At 34.3% G+C, this 18,745-nt stretch overlaps 1 protein-coding gene across 2 annotated transcripts in view; it reads right to left on the minus strand.

The window, feature by feature from the left end:
* The window catches only part of LOC145288032 (integrator complex assembly factor WDR73-like), a 74,108-nt gene that overhangs the window by 47,737 nt on the left and 7,626 nt on the right, over positions 1 to 18,745 (minus strand). For both annotated transcript variants that reach the window (XM_080136044.1, XM_080136043.1), the window contains exons 3-4: positions 16,878 to 16,966; positions 11,189 to 11,277 (exon numbers count right to left, since the gene is read on the minus strand). In XM_080136044.1, the coding sequence (XP_079992170.1) occupies positions 11,189 to 11,277; positions 16,878 to 16,966 (178 nt within the window). The remainder of the gene's footprint in view (positions 1 to 11,188; positions 11,278 to 16,877; positions 16,967 to 18,745) is intronic.

Raw genomic sequence — 18,745 nt, forward strand, 5'->3', positions numbered from 1 at the left:
CTCATTGAACATTGTGTCACTTTCAGACATGATAGAAGGCTCCTATCACTATTGGGATTTGTACACAACTGGCCAACTAATAGATGGTCTGCAACAAAAAAAAAAAACAGTTTTCATCAAACGGAAATGGAATCATGTTGTCTTTCCTAGGGCGACAATTTTATCGTTCCACCCTGTATTTACTTGGTAATGGGTGCCATCACAGAATGATCTTAATTATTTTAAAAGTTGCAAAACCTACTATTCATCATTTCTGATGGCATCTTTCTCAAGAAAATACTTTCTTGCAAAAAAATGATTATCAAAGTTTAGAAATTATATTTTTAATAATACAAGATATAACAAATACTGACCCAATGGGTCATGGGTGGTCTAGTACAATACTAAAAGTGATAATCCTACTTGGTTTTATTGGTAGTACACTGACTGCATTACATAGGAAGAGGGAGGAAACACAAAATGAAGTGTACTGATTAAAAGAAATGGAGAGTACTGGAAATCTGGGGAGGTTTACTGTCAGACTCTAACGAACACCACCTGTTTTTCCTAGTGAGAAATCACCGATTATGACTTGTATGGGAACTCTTATTAGGTATAAAAGAAAATATTAAAATATGCGGATCTTAAATGTGAAAGTACAAGAATGAATAGGTTAACTGAAAATATCTTCGGCAATCTACACTTTCAGGAAATACAAAAAATTATTCTTACAAGCATATGTACGACTTTGTCTACAGAAAAGTCATTGGTATCTGAATAGCATACAGAATTTAAAAAGGGAAATAACAGCAATTATTTTTTTGTATAATCTAATGAATGCATTAGAAACCAATCTTACTACTCTCTTTTAATTTTTATTATACACTAGCAGGAAAACCCGGTGTTGCTCAGGATTAAATAAGTAACATTATGTCATTTTGTACTCAGACCATGAAGCCACTGAATGTGAAGAGCTAAAAAAAAAAATACTAATTCAAGGTCAAAAACTTGTCAATTATAAGTGAGAAACATCACTTCTGGAATGTGAGGACTAAAGGACAAAATAAAGGAAGGGAGAGTTACGCAGATGCTGAAAATAAACCTAAAATCCACTTTCTACTTTTCTTTTGTAATTTTAAAGTTATAAAATAAAATGAAGTAAAATGTTGTACACTGTTTTTATAGGTATCAAGTGCAAAGACAATATGCTAATATACTGGTAGCAACTAATTTTAACGTCACATCTCTCGTACATCATGACTCTACTTTTTTATATGGAGTTTTAGCTGCTTTCAAACCTTCGATTTATGATCAAAATGTAGTATCTGTTCTGTCCGCAATTGACTCAAGTAGTTTTTATCTTTGTCCCATCTAAAGCTTCTCTTTTTAGGGGGAGCTATATATCTTCCATATGAAAAGCTGACCTTGTGTTTATGCTCTTATAAAGAGACAAATAAATAAGGATTCTAGTCAAACCTCGTCAATCATCCTGGCTAAATAATTGCATATGGAAACTATCTCTACACTTATAGAAGATTCTTATTTGACCCACTGAATGTCTAAAATTTAGTGTTGGGACGATTAATTGGAATTGGAATCGGGAATCGGAAAAATCGGAACTTTTTGGGTTATCAGAATCGGAAAAATTTGTGTATATTTTCGATGCCAAAACAATTCCTTTATCTTTTTTATTTGATTGCTTAAAGCACTTCCACTGCTGGTAGTAATACTAAGATAATAAATATTCATTAATTTTAAAATATCAGTAAAGTTAAAATCTATAAATCACCCGACCCCCCGGTAAGTGTATTTTTACATTTAAGAAAATATGTACAAATTTAGCACATATTTTACGGTAATTAGGGAAAATAACAACTTTATAGTTAAATATTTAGAGATTTATGAAGAATTTGAATCATAATCGGTAATTGTATCGGAATCGGGGAAAATATTGGAATTGCCCCATCACTACTTTGACTAATGGATTAATGAAATATGGATAATAATAGTTCAACTAATAGAACAATCTTTACCAGTTGTCTTTATCTGATGCAGAACACATCAGTAATCCATTTTATTTTTACTAACGTATCATCGCGAATCAAGACCTGAAAGCTACTTGAGGACAATTGTTGCAATATTTTTTATATATAATGAGGGTATTATTACAGAAAGTTAGACGGTTCTAGTTATAGACACTGGCGATAGGAACTGACCAATCAAATGGAGCCATAATCTACTAGCAACCAATCAGAAACCAGAATTGCTCCATAAAAAATATTGAGTCTTCCAGCATTCCTGCACATGATTTTTTTGTGTCTAACGTGAGAAGGACTTTCCTCTCCATCTGCAGACTTTAGCAATTCGACACTTTATAAATCAACTACCCAAGACTTTTTCTTTTCTTCTGAAACTAAAAATGGTTTCCAATTTAATGGTTAATGGTTTGTGTCAGATGGATGGAAAGACAAACACTTTGAGGATGCAGATCATGGTTGGATCTGAGCAGAATTTGATACAAGAATTTGGTAACATTAGACTTGAAAATGATCATGCTGTAGTCAGCTGGGCAGCTGTTCCATGGTATTGCATTCCACAGATGAAAAGTTTGGTGCTTCTTCATTATAGTAAAATTGGAAAGTAAAATATTAAATTTCAAGTAAAACCAATGGTATCTACTTAATAGTTATGTCACAATAATGAACATATCCAAAAATTATGAAAAACGATAAGCTAGAAAATTAATTCTTAATGAAAACAGTTTTCGAAGACAATGAGCAAAAATTGAGTTTTGCTTTAAAAAGAAATCAGAGAGTTTGAATCATAACAAGGCAGGTAATTATTTTCTGAAAACTTTGTAAATCTTAGGCCAATTTAGCAAAACTCAATTTTTGTTTATTGTGTTCGAAAAGTGTTTTAATTAAAATTAATTTTCTACCATATCGTTTTTCATAATTTTTGGATATGTTCATTACTGTGACTTGATAGTAAAGTAGACACCATTGGTTTTACTTGAAATTCAATATTTTGAATTTTGTTTTTATAACAAAGAAATGTCAAAAGTTTTCAGGAAAGAAACTCTGCTTACATAATTGTCATTTAGCTCTGGGTGCAGAGAGGAAGAAAAGAATTGTTTTTACAGTAGTTGTAGCAAGATGATTATTTGCTGTAAATGTTTTACAGTGGGAAACTAAAGATTGGAGCTCAGTCGATCATCTACTATGAAAATAATGATAGAGTAGAGAAAGACTAGCAATGTCTCTTTGGTGAGAAAGAAGCTGCAGAGAAAAGAATAAGACATTCTCCACTAGATTTCAAAGTCAATTTTGTACTCTGTCATGGCAGGAGAGAGTGCTCTGAGTTTCACTTCTCCAGATGTTGCAACAGCCATATCTGGCTCTTATACAGGTAGAAGATTGAATCAGGAGTGAGATACTTTCTGGAGCAGTAGAATGATTCAACCAGTTTTCCAACAACATTAGCAACAGATTTGATATAATACTTCCATTTCAGGTCTGGAGTGAGTGAAAGTCAAACAGGAGACTTCCTCAAAGAAGAGGCTATTCATTTTAACTAAGGTAATGTGAGGATCTGCGAAATGACGATGAAGCAAGAGAAGATTGGTTTTAGAAGGATTAAAAGTAACCAACCATTTGTTTCCTCCCATTGCACAAACATGTTCCAAGTGTTTGTTCATACTTAAAGAAAAACTATAGAAAGCATGTATGAGAAGTGTTCAAATCTGCTCCAAAAGGGACTGTAGTTCTTACAGGCAAGTTCAAATATCAAGAGATACTGATCAGCAGTTTAAATGATATGTGAACATTTGGCAGCATCAACCTCAGAAAACACCTATTGTGGAAGTGTCACCTAATTGTCAGTACAGAGTGAAAATGTTCCACTCTGGCCAAGTCACACTCTGCAAGAGACGTATTTTGAGGTTGATGCCATCAAATGCAGTCATCGGTCATCAAATCATAGCATCAGTTGGCAATCCCAGAACTGTTCTGGTCTCTCCACTATTTCATCCTCCCATACCTGTTAATGCTCTCCCTTCTAACACACTCAGCAATGATACCAGTGTGTCCGATGATTCTGCACTTGATCATATGTCTTAACCTGATCTATCTAGCCATCATCCTTTGCCTAACTCAGTCATGGATATTATTGTTGAGGATGTGGGGAAGAAGATGAGCTGAGCATTGAGAAACTTGCTACCATTCAACAACCCCAGTTTGAAAGAATGAACTTTATTTGAATGAATTCATATGGATTGTTCTAGATTGTGAGGAAGGAAATGAACAATATGCTCCTCTTTGCTTTCTGTTTATATGTTGTTCATTCAATTTTAGCAACTAGTCTTTAGCCATTTGTCGATCTCTATTTGATTAATACCTAATGCCACAATCCACTTTAGGTAGAAGGGGATATAAATTTGTACTACTGCTGGTAAGAATAATCGGTGCTTCAATATTGAATGAACAAATTGAAATATTGAATTTCAAGTAAAACAAATTATACCTACATAATTGTTATGGTGTGAATAGTAACATATCCAAACATTATGAAAAACGATAAGGTAGAAAAATAATTATTGATGAAAAAAGAAATTATTAAATGAAACAAAATAACTTTATCATGCTTACTAAAAAGAGATAAGTTGACTGAGGAGATAATTAAGTTCTGCTGCTTATGTCACATGACGAACGTAATTCAAAATGTCAGACAAAATTTATTCCCCATCTAAACTGTTTTCCATTAATAATTATAGTTCTACCTTATTGTTTTCCATAATTTTGGGATATGTTACCATTTGCGACATGGCAATTGCATAGATACCATTTGTTTTAATTGTAATTCACTATTTTGAGTTTCGAATTTTATTCGTTCGATATAGAAGCATCGACTAATCAATTAAGTTAAAAAGGGGGAGGTAACTGGTTATACCATTACAATAAACAATAATTTTAACAGCATGTTTTCATTGTCCACTAAAATAGACAGATTCAATTTTTATTGATTCTGCCTTTTTTGTGTGTGTGGATTTAGCTACTTGACCTTTTAAATCCATTCGTGTACTCAGTGACCGATATGTCCATATCCGGTTTTAAAGGTTAATTTGAGATACTTTTATCTTTGCTTTGTGCTCGCACAACGCTGCCAGACCCAAGCACTTTTCACTGGATGTACACTACAAAGGATTAAATTATGATTTGTTCAAATGAAATAAGTAACCTTGTGTTGCATGCACCCTCTGATGTAAAAAAGGAAATATTATGTGTATAATTGTTTTAAAATAATCATTGACATCCAAATTATGATAAAAGTTTGCCTTATGAATGACTAGATGTTCATATTTAGCATTGTTCTGCAATGCATGAACTTTGAATAATGACCTTGTGATATATGAGCTTTATCTAACAGAATACACTACAATAAAATTTAATATGCAAATCACAAATTCTGGAATATTCAAGGGAGTTAACTCTATTAATTCAAGGCTGTGAACATACATATTCTTAGCATTTTAGCTAGGATTTCATAGAGCTTATTGCCTAAGTTTGTTGTGATTCCTTTTAAATTGCATTCCTAAATGTTCTTGTTATTGTAATGTATATTTGATTTGAGCTGCAGTAAACTAAATATATAGGATCTCTTAGAATTTATTTAAAAAGACTCTTAGCTAATAGAATAAATGATTCCTCGTCTGGTTTTATTTTTTGGTACTAGAGAACTTGGCTGGTTACTTTAAATGCATCTAAAACCAAGCTTTTATCTTGACATCAACAATGCTCTGATCCCCACCTGGCATCAATTGAAATGAATGGCTCTCGTCTTGGAGAGGCCTCATGTTTTGACAAGCTTCTGGGCGTGACCTTTACTCCTGATCTGAAATGGAACACATGCATTAAATCTGTTGCCAAGGCTACTGGAAAAATGGTAGGATTCTTCTATCAATCCAGTAGATATCACATTGCTTATGCAATTCTCTATCTATATAAGAGTCAGGTACGTCTAAGGATGGAGTACTGTTGCCACATCTGGGCAGGAGCTGCTAGAAAGGACTTATCCTGCCTTGATAGAGTTCAAAATAGACTTTGTAGCCTTGTGGGGGATGTCCTTTTCTCTTCCCTGCAACCTCTTTCTCACAGAAGAGATGTTGCGAATTTGTCTCTGCTTTATCATTATTCTCACGGCAAGTGCTCAACTGAGCTTCAATCTATGGTTCCTCCTCACCAAACTTTCACAAGAAACACTTGTCTAGCAGAAAACACTGTCAATAATTCCCCACACTTTTTATCTGTGCCTAAACCTAAACGTAGATTCCATAAACAAAGCTTCTTTCTTAGAACTGTACGCCTATGGAATTGTCTTCCATTTTCCTGCTTTCCAGCTGACTACAATATGATTGTCTTCAAGTCCAACGTAAACAAGTTTTTGATGAGCCGTTCCATATAAGTTAACAAATTTACTGAATTTCCATTACTAACAATTACTATATTGTCCAATTGTCTACTGTACACTCTTTAACCTTTATCCTCAAGTGGCCTCTTGGCCTTGATAAGTGGTGATACCTATGTAAAAAAAAAAAAAAAACTCCAAAGGCACCCACTCCTAATATTTATTTTACCCTTGGTCATCTTTAAATATTGTTTCAATCTTAAAGTTTACCATTCATCTCCATACTCCATCTTGATATTTTTGATTTTTGATGTCCCTCTTAGCTTCCACTCCCATTTAGGAACTGACCTGCACGTTTTCGGTTAACCTCGAACATAGTAGGCAGTTTGACACTTAGCAAAGGATTCGGAAGTTCTTACTAATCTGCCCCATTAGCATTTTGTTAGGTTCTTTATTTTTTTTTTCCTTCTTTTTGTGTTTTTGTAGACCTTCCCACTCCCCATCATTACTCACATATATTTATTTTTGTAAACAAAATCTTATTCAAATCATTGAGGATCTTTTAAGTAGGATTAAAGCCATGGAGTGAATGTGGTATTTTGGTGAAAGAGTCTAGTTTAGAGTGAAAAAATGTTTTTATTGTCAAAAGAATAGCGCTCAACCACCCTACCACCCCAAAAAAAAACAAAAAAAAAAACAAATAGAGCATAATGCCTCAGTTAAATTAAATTATTGTTATTTCACTAAATAAATTGTCTATGCGCAAAGTGTAATATCTACTCAAATACTACATTTCTTCATCTTTTCTGTCCTTAGTCAGTCAAGGAGAACTTTACCATTACTCCTGATCTTAAATGGAACTACGTATATCAAATCTGTTGCCAAGGCCGCTGGAAAAATGGTGGGATCTTTCTATCGATCCAGTAGATATCTCACTGCTGATGCTATTCTCTACCTATATAAGAGCCAGGTACGTCCAAGGATGGAATACTGTTGCCACATCTGGGCAGGAGCTGCTAGAAAGGACTTGTCCTGCCTTGATAGAGTTCAAAATAGACTTCGTAGCCTCGTAGGAGATGTCCTTTTCTCCTCCTTGCAACCTCTATCTCACAGAAGAGATGTTGCGAGTTTGTCTCTGATGTATCGTTATTTTCATGGAAAGTGTTCAACTGAGCTTCAATCTATGGTCCCCCTCACCAAACTTTCACAAGAAACACTCGTCTAGCTGTAAACACTATCAATAATTTCCCCCACTCTTTATCTGTGCCTAAACCTAAACGTAGATTCCATGAACAGGGCTTCTTTCTTAGAACTGCACGCCTGTGGAATTGTCTTCCGTTTTCCTGCTTTCCGGCTGACTACAATATGGTTGTGTTCAAGTCTAAAGTAAATAAGTTCTTGATGAGCCGTTCCATATAAGTTATTAAATTTACCAAATTTTCATTACTAATGATTACTATATTGACCAATTTCTACTGTACACTCTTTAACCCTTATCCTTGAGTGGCCTCTGGGCCTTGATAATGTGGTGATGCCTTTGTAAAAAAAAAAAAAAAAAAAAACTGAGGTAATTTTCATTTTCAAGGAGTTGAATTTTCCCCACATTAAAAACCAACTTTGTGTCTAACATTGATGTTATAGGAAGGGAAGTAAATCGGAAAACATATTCTGACATATATCGACATATCATCAGTGATACTCCTAAAATTATTGGATGTTTCAGGTCTTTCAACACCATACACTCTCCTCCAGGTGATCCAGCAGAGATTAATCAGACTCTACTCTCTTTTGATATTACTGGCTGGTTCTTCTCTATTTAGCCACAGCGATCTTGAAGCTCTATGACATACTAAGAACTAAGAATGGCTCTCCTATTCCTCACTAGCTTTCTATTGTTTTTTTCCTTTCCCTTTGCAAAACTCAATCATGTTCTGCTAAGAAAACAACAATTTTCCTCTACAAAACAACAACAAAAAAAAACAACCCATGAATCAATATTTGAAAATATCAAGAATTTGAAGCATTAAATTTTTTTTTTATCAAAATGATCAGATTTGTCATTAAAACCCTCAAAAGGGTTGATATGCCATAAAAAAAAACACCATGAATAAATATTTGAAGATATAAATAACTTGAAGCATAACATTTTACCAAACTGATTGGATTCGACATTAATTAACCTGTAAAGAGTTGATATGCCCTAAAAAAAACAGCCAAACCAATCTCCTATTTCTCTCTACTTCGATGCCTAAATTAATGAGTTTGAAAATAATATTACAATTTCATCATTTTCCAAGATAATGCAAATGTTCCCGATACTGACAGCCAGTATGCAAGTCTCCTAGACTTCTTCCTCACAACTTGCCCTGAACTGTGTTCAGCTTCTGTTCTGTCTCCACTTGGATCTTCTGACCACTCAGTTGTATCAGTTAAGATAAAAATGAAATATAATAAGTTCTCAGATGTACCTCTCCATCGTACTGTATATCGATACTCTATGGCTGACTGGGATAGCTTCCGCACATTTATATCAGATCTACCTCTGCGTTCCATGTTTAAAAAGGATGTGTCCTCTATAATATCAGACCTGACAGAATGGTTAATTGTAGATATAAACCATTTCATACCCTCAAAAATTTCCAGCAAAAACCTAACAGCCAGCCGTGGTTCTCTCCGGAATGTGCTGCTGCCATTGCACATAGAAATCACTTTTTCCACTGCTTCAAACGTAATAGATGTACTGAGACTAAAGCCACTTTCAGAACTGCCAGCAACCACTGTAAAAAAGCAATAAAGAAAGCAAGAGAGTTATATGCTCAGTCCGTCAAGTCCAAAGTCGCTGAGCAGCGGTTTGGTTCCCACCAGTTTTGGCAAATAGCAAACAGAATCCTGAACAGAAGCGTGTGCTCTATCCCAACTCTCATAAATGGACCTGAGGTAATCTCGTCAGCATCAGACAAAGCCAAACTCTTCATCAAGAACTTTGCAGCTAATTCTAAGCTTTGCGACCAAGGCTGCCAACCTCCAATATTTCCTCCTGTATCAGAAAACATGCTATGTGATATACAAATATCTGTACGTGATGTTGCCAAGCTAATCAAAAACCTTGATTCCAGTAAAGCAACCAGCCCTGACGGTATTTCAATTATAGTACTCAAAAGACTTCAACCAGAACTTGCGCCCATCCTTACAAATCTGTTTAAACATTGTCTTAAGGAGAATTGCTTCCCGTCACACTGGAAAATCTCATCAGTATGCCCCGTATTTAAGAATTCAGGTGATCGCTCATCTCCCTCACAGTACAGGCCAATAAGTCTCCTGTGCGTCATGATTAAGTTGCTGGAATCTATATTAAATAAAGAAGTAGTCAACCATCTCAGCAAAAATAACCTTCTTAGTGACATGCAATGTGGTTTCCATTCTGCTAGATCTACGGCAGATATGCTTACAGTTATATCTCATAGGGTTAGTGTATCTTTCGACGGAGACTACCTTTCTAGGGCAATTTCTCTTGACATATCAATGGCCTTTGATAGAATATGGCATAAAGGTTTACTTCACAAGATCTACAGCTACGGTATAGCTGGAAATATCTTCTCAATTTTTAAATCGTTTCTCTCTGATAGGTTCATAAGAATAGTGGTTGATGGGCAGAAATCAGAAGCTCTTAGTATTAATGCTGGAGTCCCTCAGGGGTCCATCCTTGGTCCAACTCTCTTCCTGATCTATATTAATGATCTTCCAAATCACATCCTTACATTATTCGTAGACATCTATGCTGATGACACTACTATCTATGGTAGCACATCTAAGATTGTAAACGACCAAGTTCTCTTTGATTCTCTCTCCTCTGATCTTGAGCAAGTGGTACAATGGGGAAAGAGGTGGCTTCTTACTTTTAATGCATCTAAAACCAAGCTTTTATCTTTACATCATCAACGATCTGATCCCCATCTAGCATCAATTGAAATGAATGGCTCTCGTCTTGTAGAGGCCTCATGCTTTGACAAGCTTCTGGGCTTGACCTTTACTCCTGATTTTAAATGGAACACGTACATTAAATCTGTTGCCAAGGCCGCTGAAAAAATGGTGGGATCCTTCTATCAATCCAGTAGATATCTCACTGCTGATGCAATTCTCTATCTATATAAGAGCCAGGTACGTCCAAGGATGGAGTACTGTTGCCACATCTGGCAGGAGCTGCTAGAAAGGACTTATCCTGCCTTGATAGATTTCAAAATAGACTTTGTAGCCTTGTGGGGGATGTCCTTTTCTCTTCCCTGCAACCTCTTTCTCACAGAAAAGATGTTGCGAGTTTGTCTCTGCTTTATCGTTATTTTCATGGCAAGTGCTCGGCTGAGCTCCATTCTATGGTCCCCCCTCGTCAAACTTTCACAAGAAACACTCGTCGAGCAAAAAACACTATCACTAATTTCCTCTACTCTTTATCTGTGCCTAAACCTAAACGTAGATTCCATGAGCAAAGCTTCTTTCTTAGAACTGCACGCCTATGCAATTGTCTTCCGTTTTTCTGCTTTCCAGCTGACTACAATATCATTGTCTTCAAGTCTAACATAAACAAGTTTTCGATGAGCCATTCCATATAAGTTAACAAATTTACCGAATCTCCATTACTAACGGTTACTATATTGTCCAATTTCTACTGTACACTCTTTAACCTTTATCCTCTAGTGGCCTCTGGGTCTTGATAAGTGGTGATGCCTATGTAAAAAAAATAAATAAATAAAAAATATAAATAAATAAACCAATGTTTTTTAGATCAAAAATAAAAAAAAGGTCAACTTACTGTTGAGACGTAAAACATTTCACAGCTGAAACTTTCTTATCACAGAATCCGCCAGCAACCAACTTAAAATCACGATCTTTGCTTAAACACTGCAGAGAAAAAAAATAAATACTTTACTGAGACAAAAGGAAGAATTTTTATTAAGAATGGTTTGAACGTTTTTAAATTGTACCTATTCTTACATATATGCAAAATAATGGTGGAGTAGTTGTTGCTGGTGTGGACTGTGGTTTCAGCATGCTGTGTTCAAGTTCTGTCAGGGGTTTTGTATTACTTTCGCTAATGCCTTTTGGTAGGAAGCCATTTGTCCTTCATACAGTTATGATAAAAATAGTAGAATAGACAAGACTCTCAAGCCTTGTTAGGGGAACTAGTCTACTAGGAAAACTCTGATATATGACACCAGGTCATGTGGCACATATTCTTTCCTTAAATGGCTATCGTTGTCACTGCAATTGCATCACTGTCACTAATGCCACTGGAGAAAGGTTTGAATCCATTTCTCCTCTCTCCAGCTATGGCTAAAATAGCAGGGTAGACTGGACCATCAAGCCTTGTTAGGCAATTAATCTAGTAGAAAAATTTTGTGCTTGTTAAGATACAGTCGACAGATCAATTTTTTAAATATGTTCTTTTAAGAAAAAACAATGTTACATATGTACTTGTCGTGCCAAAAATAGTAATATATCCAAAAATTCCGAAAAATCGAGTAGAAATTTATGTCTAGTTAAAAGTAATTTTTACGGAAAATTGGGTAAAATCATATTTTTCTTAACCATTATAAAGTAGGCAATAGAAGATTACACAGGGGACATAACTCAGAAAAGAATATTTCAGATCAAATCCGTTGCCAAGGTTGCTGGAAAAAATGATGGGATCATTCTATCGCTCCAGTAGATATCTCACTGCCAATGCAATTCTCTACCTATATAAAAGCCGAGTATGTCTTAGGATGGAGAACTGTTGCCACATCTGTGTAGGAACTGCTAGAAGCATCTTATCCTGCCTTTACAGAGTTCGAAATAGACTTTGTAGCCTAGTAGGGGATGCACTTTCCTCTTCCTTGCAATCTCTTTCAGACAAAAGAGACATTGCAAACCTGTCTCTGCTTTATCATTATTTCTATGGCAAGTACTAGTTTGAGCTCCAATCTATAGTCCTCCCCTTGCCAAACTTTCATGAAAAACATGTGTCTAGTGAAATCATTGTCAATAATTTCGCCCACTTTTTATCTGTACCTAAACCTAAACAGATTCCATGAACAAAGCTTTTTTCTTAGAACTGCACACCTGTGGAACTCTCCTCCATTTCCCTGCTTTCCAAAATGATCGTCTTCAAGTCCAACATAAACAAGTTCTTGATGGGCCATCTCCTTAAGTAATCCAATTTCCACTACTAACGATTACTATGATATTGTCCTATTAACTACTGTACACTCATTAACTCTTATCCTCGAGTGGCCTCCGGGCTGTGATAAGTGGTGACTTCTTTCTTTAAAAAAAAAACAAAAAACGTGTACAATAAAATTGGTTATGAATAAAGAGTTATCTCCTTTGGACCGAAAAAAGAAAGAAAAGAGTAATCGCCCTTAGAAAAAAGAAATCCACTAATGAAAAAGATGGAAGGAAAACAAATTTGTCACTCATCACAGACTTTAATCATCACTCATCCAATGGTTTCTACCCTTTTGCTCTGTTGAATAAATCTGTTAAAGATTATATTTACATTCTCTGCTCATTTTTGAGTTGGTATTATTTATTATTTATTATTATTTATTATTTATTATTATTTATTATTATTCATGATTATTAATTATTTATTACATGACTAGCAAGAAGAATCATGGCAGACATTCTGACTTATACAACAAAATTGGTTGAGAGGCTGCAAAAAAAGTCGCAGCAATATTTAGGTAAGGCAATGTGAACCATGTTAAGAGAAATGGGCATTAGAAGGCGACTATGAAGAAATTATTGAACAAGGATCTTCGTTGCTCCTCATAGTCGCAAGAGACAACTTTTCTCTACCAAAGTCCAAAAGAATTTCCTTACAAAAACCAAGAAACTCCTTAATAAGGTTGAAAGCTCATTTGAGCTGAAGATGCTCTGGTTGTTCTCAAGACCAGTTACACAATGTACAGAATAAAACGTGGCTAGCCTACAGTTCCCACGTAAAGTCCTTCATGTTGTGAAGATTAAGTTCCATTAAACTGTGTCATGATCAGTTGGTGTGTTTTCAATGCTTATTCACATCTTTGGAAATGAACTGAGATTAAATTCAGATGGTTATATTGAGTTGTTGTCTACTGTTGTCAAGATCTGGGTGGAGAGGGTGGCTGCAAGAATACAATATGTATAGCAACAGAATTCAGCTTTGTATTAAAATGCTGCAATTTGCCACCATTATGATGCTTCCAAATGAGGGGAAATCGTCTGCATTTATGCAGACATGTACTGTGCACAAATGACAACACCATCATGAAAATAGGATTTAAAATGGAGGCTTCTGGAAAAAGGCAGAGAAGACAGCCAAAACAAAGACAGCTGAATACCATTCACTAGGATTTAAAGATGGCCAGACTTAATCCTGATCAAGCCTTTCACCATATGAAGGGAGAAATCAATTGCACAGGAGAAATGCAGAAGAAAATAATGATTTTCGTAAAAAACAAAAAACTTTTACTTCTAAATTTAAAAAGTTGTGACTAGAGAAAGTAAATCTATACTTTTCCAAGCAGAATTAGTACAAATGACTTATCAGCCCTAAAAAAAACTTGAACATGGCATGCCTAATCTATAGTTTGCATTAGTTTTTTATAAATGGGGAATATTATGAGATGCCTTCAATAAATTTCCACACTTTTTTCATATGAGCACTTTTATTGATAGTACACACATGAAACTCTAGTCTTCTTCAAAGTAATCTCCTCCGGCTGCAATGCACTTGTTGTACTGTTTCATCAAAGTCCTCTTGTGTGAGCATGTTAATGACCCTTGTCACAGTCTCTTTCACCTTTACAATTGTCTTATAACGACAGCCTCTAAGGTTTTCCTTGAGCTTAGGGAATAAGCAAAAGTCACAGGGAGCAAGGTCTGAACAATAGGGAGGGTGACGAACTGTCTTGATGCCTACGACACCTCATCATCCCTCACAAACTTCCTGCCTTCCTTGAATCTCTTATGCCACTCAAAAGCTGATGCTCAATTCATGCAAGATGATCCAAAAGCAATCTGAAGCATTCCACACATTTCTGTGGCATTTTTTTCTAAGTTTAAAACAGAATTTTATTGCATATCATTCTTCTAAATTGTCATCACATCTAGATCGCATTTTTTAAATTCGCCAGCTGTGACAATCAGGCTTTAGTAAGGTGTATTCCAATTCCTGTTGTAGCTGATCATTAGAACCTGAAATTATAAAAATTGGTCAGTCATCTCATAACATGTATAGGAATAGCATACCGAACTTTCAAAAGTCTGCAACAATGTTATATGCCTGTACAAAAAAAGTTTGGAAACTTATTGAAGGCACCTAGTAACTATCAGTTGAAGTACCCACCTATGTCAAGTTCATTGGTACGTTAAATTCAGGTTATGAAAGTTCTCCAGTCATTGCAAATAATTTTTTTTAATCCCCAAATACAAAACTTTAATATATCAATAAAAATGGCGTGGGTTTTTTTTTTTTTTGATAATTTTTTAAGTTTAAATTTTCTTTTTTTATTACTTGATTACTATCAAAATTTGTTGCAAAAATACTTTAATTTTAATATGAAATACAATGAAAGAAATGTTAAAAAGAGAGTTATCTCTCTTGACTGATCCTGAAACTTTATAATTGGATTTATAAAGACTTTTCTGTATTTCTTCATTCACAAATTAATTCGGTTCTTGTCCAGAATCCTTCATATATTAAAAAAAAAAAAAACAGAAAAAAAACTGTATAATGTACATACCCACGACAAAACGAAAATATCATATTCTAAAAATCACATAAATTGATCAAGTAGTTTTATTTCTATAAAGGAAATCATTTTTAATAGATTAATAGGAGTTTGTAAGCATGACATTATAAATTTAATATGAATTACTATTAAGTTATCTTCCTTTATTTCCTACCATTTTTTTTAAATGGCTGGCAAGACAGACACTCCTCAAATGCTCATAAAATTTGGTTTTCTTGTTTAAAAATAAAACTACTTGATCAATTTACATGATTTTTGGGAACCTGAAATTTTCATTTCATCACAGGTAGGTAAATTGTATAGAATTATCTTTATTTTTGTTTTTTTTAATATTAGGGAAATTTTGGACTAGAACCATTAATTCATTATTAGCAGGGCTGCTTAGCATTATCAAGGAAAAGAGTAAGTAATTATTTTTAGCAATAACAATTGATTTGTCACATATGAGGTAAACCTTACTGTAAAAACTGAAACAATACCAGTAAAACTTACCAAAAAGAAAAAGAACATATACTCAAGTCTTTTGCATCAAACAAATACACAAGTATGACAATAAAAACATAAATGATATTCAAAATAAGTTTTACTTAAAAAAAATAAACTAATCCTTCTCTCTTTCTCTCTCTCTCTCTCTCTCTCTCTCTCTCTCTCTCTCTCTCTCTTTCTCTCTCTCTCTCTCTCTGTAAGTAAAGCGTCTGTGCACTTGTAGATTAATTCCTATTTTAGTCATAAAAATATAAAAAACGTGAGAATATTAAAAATTTAAAAAAATTTCCATTATTTTATTATCAGTTATTAAGCTAAGGCCTCTTCTCTTTGCTCATAATAAATTAAATTTGCATGCATGAATATTCTTTCCTTTCTTTATTATTATCAGCTATTATTAAGATTAAGCCTACTTTTCTTTGCTCATAAAATAAATTTGCATATGTAATTATTCTTTCTTTTCTTTATATTACTAGCAGTAAGTGGTAGTAGCGGGGGGGGGGGGTCAAAACAGCAGTGAGTTTGGGTGGAGAGAGAGAAAAAAAAAATGTGGCAGTAGGCAAGCAGGCTTGAACCCATCACACGAAGGAGGAAAAGAAAGTGAACAAAACGTCTAAGCTGATGTCTCCATGGCCCAACCGAAAGTGGAGAGCGTTGAAATTAAGCGTATTCAATCCAACGGAGACTATGACTGGCGAAAGTGTCAATGAAAAAAAGCGACCCCTCCTTGTAGAAAGCGGTTGAGTTTAGGGTGAATGAATTAATGTTTGTGGTCAATGTTTTAGATATTTGTTGGCCAAGAGACTGAGCTTTCAAACGATACTAATTTTGTCAGTGTTGGTTGCGTGTGTCGAAAGTTTTAGTGAGACATACATACATACATTCACACTAACCGACAGGTGAGATTAATATAATAGATTATCAGCTATTATTAAGATGAAGCCCGCCTTCTTTGCTCATAAAAATAAAATTTGCATATGTGATTATTCTTCCCTTTCTTTATTATTATCAGCTATTATTATGATGAAGCCTACCTTCTTTGCTTATAAAAATTAAATTTGCGCATGTGATTATTAAAGTGAGCCTCACACGTATATGTTAACCTACATCATATAAATTGTTTTAAAATACTTTGTTCAGCTTATGATGTCAATAACCATGCAATTATTTATGATAAAAGAATAGAAATTGAAAGGAATCGTAGAGACAAGATAGAAAAATTAACAATCAACTAATTACCGATTCCTGTTCTTCTTCAAGTAAATCATCTGGAAGAGCCACTTGCCAAATCTCATGATTCTTTCCATCGGATGTGGCAAGACAAACATCTGAAAATATAAAAATTTAATATAGTTTACTTAAAGCATTGTTTAGTGTTTATATAAAGATAATTTATAGAAAGCAATACAATGCAAAAGTGTAACAGATACACAAATTGTATCAAATTAAAATATAACAGTGAAATAAGCTATGCAAATTCCACCTTTTCCATATAATATATGTATATATTTTTTACAATTGAAGCCATTTTTGGTTTCAGAAGAGAAGAAAAAATCTTGTTCAAAACAAAATGGCAGTTGTCAATAAGACAAGCTTTGAATTGTAAAAGCCAAGACAAAGACAAAGAATAGGTTTTCCGTTGAGTAATCAATCTGTACAAGACAAACTGTAAAAGTCTGCAGATGGAGAGCAAATTCTTTCTTATGTTAGACATGAAAAAAATCATGTGTGGGAATGCTGAAAGATTCAATATTTTTATGGAGCAATTCTGATTTCTGATTGGTTGCTAGCAGAATGTGGCTACATTTGATTGGTCAGTTGTTATCGTCAGTGCCTATAACTAGAACCTTCCAACTTTATGTAATCATACCTCTTATTATATCAAAAATATTGCAACATTTTTTATTCAGCGGTAATTAATGTTTACAATTAAAAATATTACCTTTTGGTAAAAAGTAAAAAATATGAGATGAAAAGTAATTTTTATTCAAAATTTAAACAAAAATCAAGGGAAACAGATGAGATATTTCAACAGCCTTATACAATAATATAACCAATAAACATATCTATTTAATAAGAGATTAATGTACTTTACTTGATGCATTGTTTAGTATGTATATAAAAGGAAAGTCATAGAAGGCAATACAATGCAGAGGTGTAATGGATAGATACAAACTAAATCAAATGAAGATATATAAGAGTGAAATGAGTGTAATAAGGCTATAAGAATAAAAATAAACATATATCAGGTTGATAAGAAAGAGTTTGCAGTTTTTTAACTTTTACATTCAGATGAACATATTTTGGTTCAAACAAAGATTTATTGCTCAAAATAAGTACCATCAGAATCAATACACTTTTGCCAATACAAAACAAGTGTATTTATGCCAGTAACATAAAAATATTGCATTTGTTTTTGATATCACTTAGGTTTTTGAAGCATTTCTCATGCAGAAGGTTGTAGAGATGTTTGAAAAAGTAGTAGTCAGTAGGTGAGAGGTCTGGAGAGTATGGTGGACGAGGCAGAGTTTTGTAGCCCAATTCGTTCAACTTCTGCAGGGTCATTTTATCAACGTGTGGTGGGGCATTGTCGTGGAGGAGAACTGGACTTTTTCTGTTGACTAATGCTGGGTGTTGTCAAAGTTTCTAATGCATTTCATCCATCTATTGGCAGTACTTCTCTGCCATAATGTTTTCACCTGCATTCAAAAACATGTAATGGATGAGACCAGTCACAAACCACGAAATAGTCAGCATGACTTTCTTTTGGTGCAACTCTCACTTCGGGAAGTATCGTAGAGCTTTGTCAGCATTTAACCACTGAGCTGAGCATCGCCAATTGTCGTAAAGAACCCACTTTTCATTGTAAGTCACAACCCAGTCAAGAAATGAGTTGGTCTTGTTGCATAAAAGAAGAGAAAATGACACTTCATAATTGCGTTTTTGTTGTTGTTCAATTCATGAGGCACCCATTTATGAAGTTTTTTTGTCTTTCCAATCTTTCTCAAGTAGTTGAAAATCATTGTATACATTATGTCTAATTTAGAAGCAAGTTCTCAAACAGTTGTGTGAATTCGCTTCAACTAAGGCTCTTAATTGATCGTTGT

Source organism: Euprymna scolopes, chromosome 11 (genome assembly GCF_053919585.1).
Source record: "Euprymna scolopes isolate OS-2025 chromosome 11, ASM5391958v1, whole genome shotgun sequence".
Lineage (NCBI taxonomy): Eukaryota > Metazoa > Mollusca > Cephalopoda > Sepiida > Sepiolidae > Euprymna > Euprymna scolopes.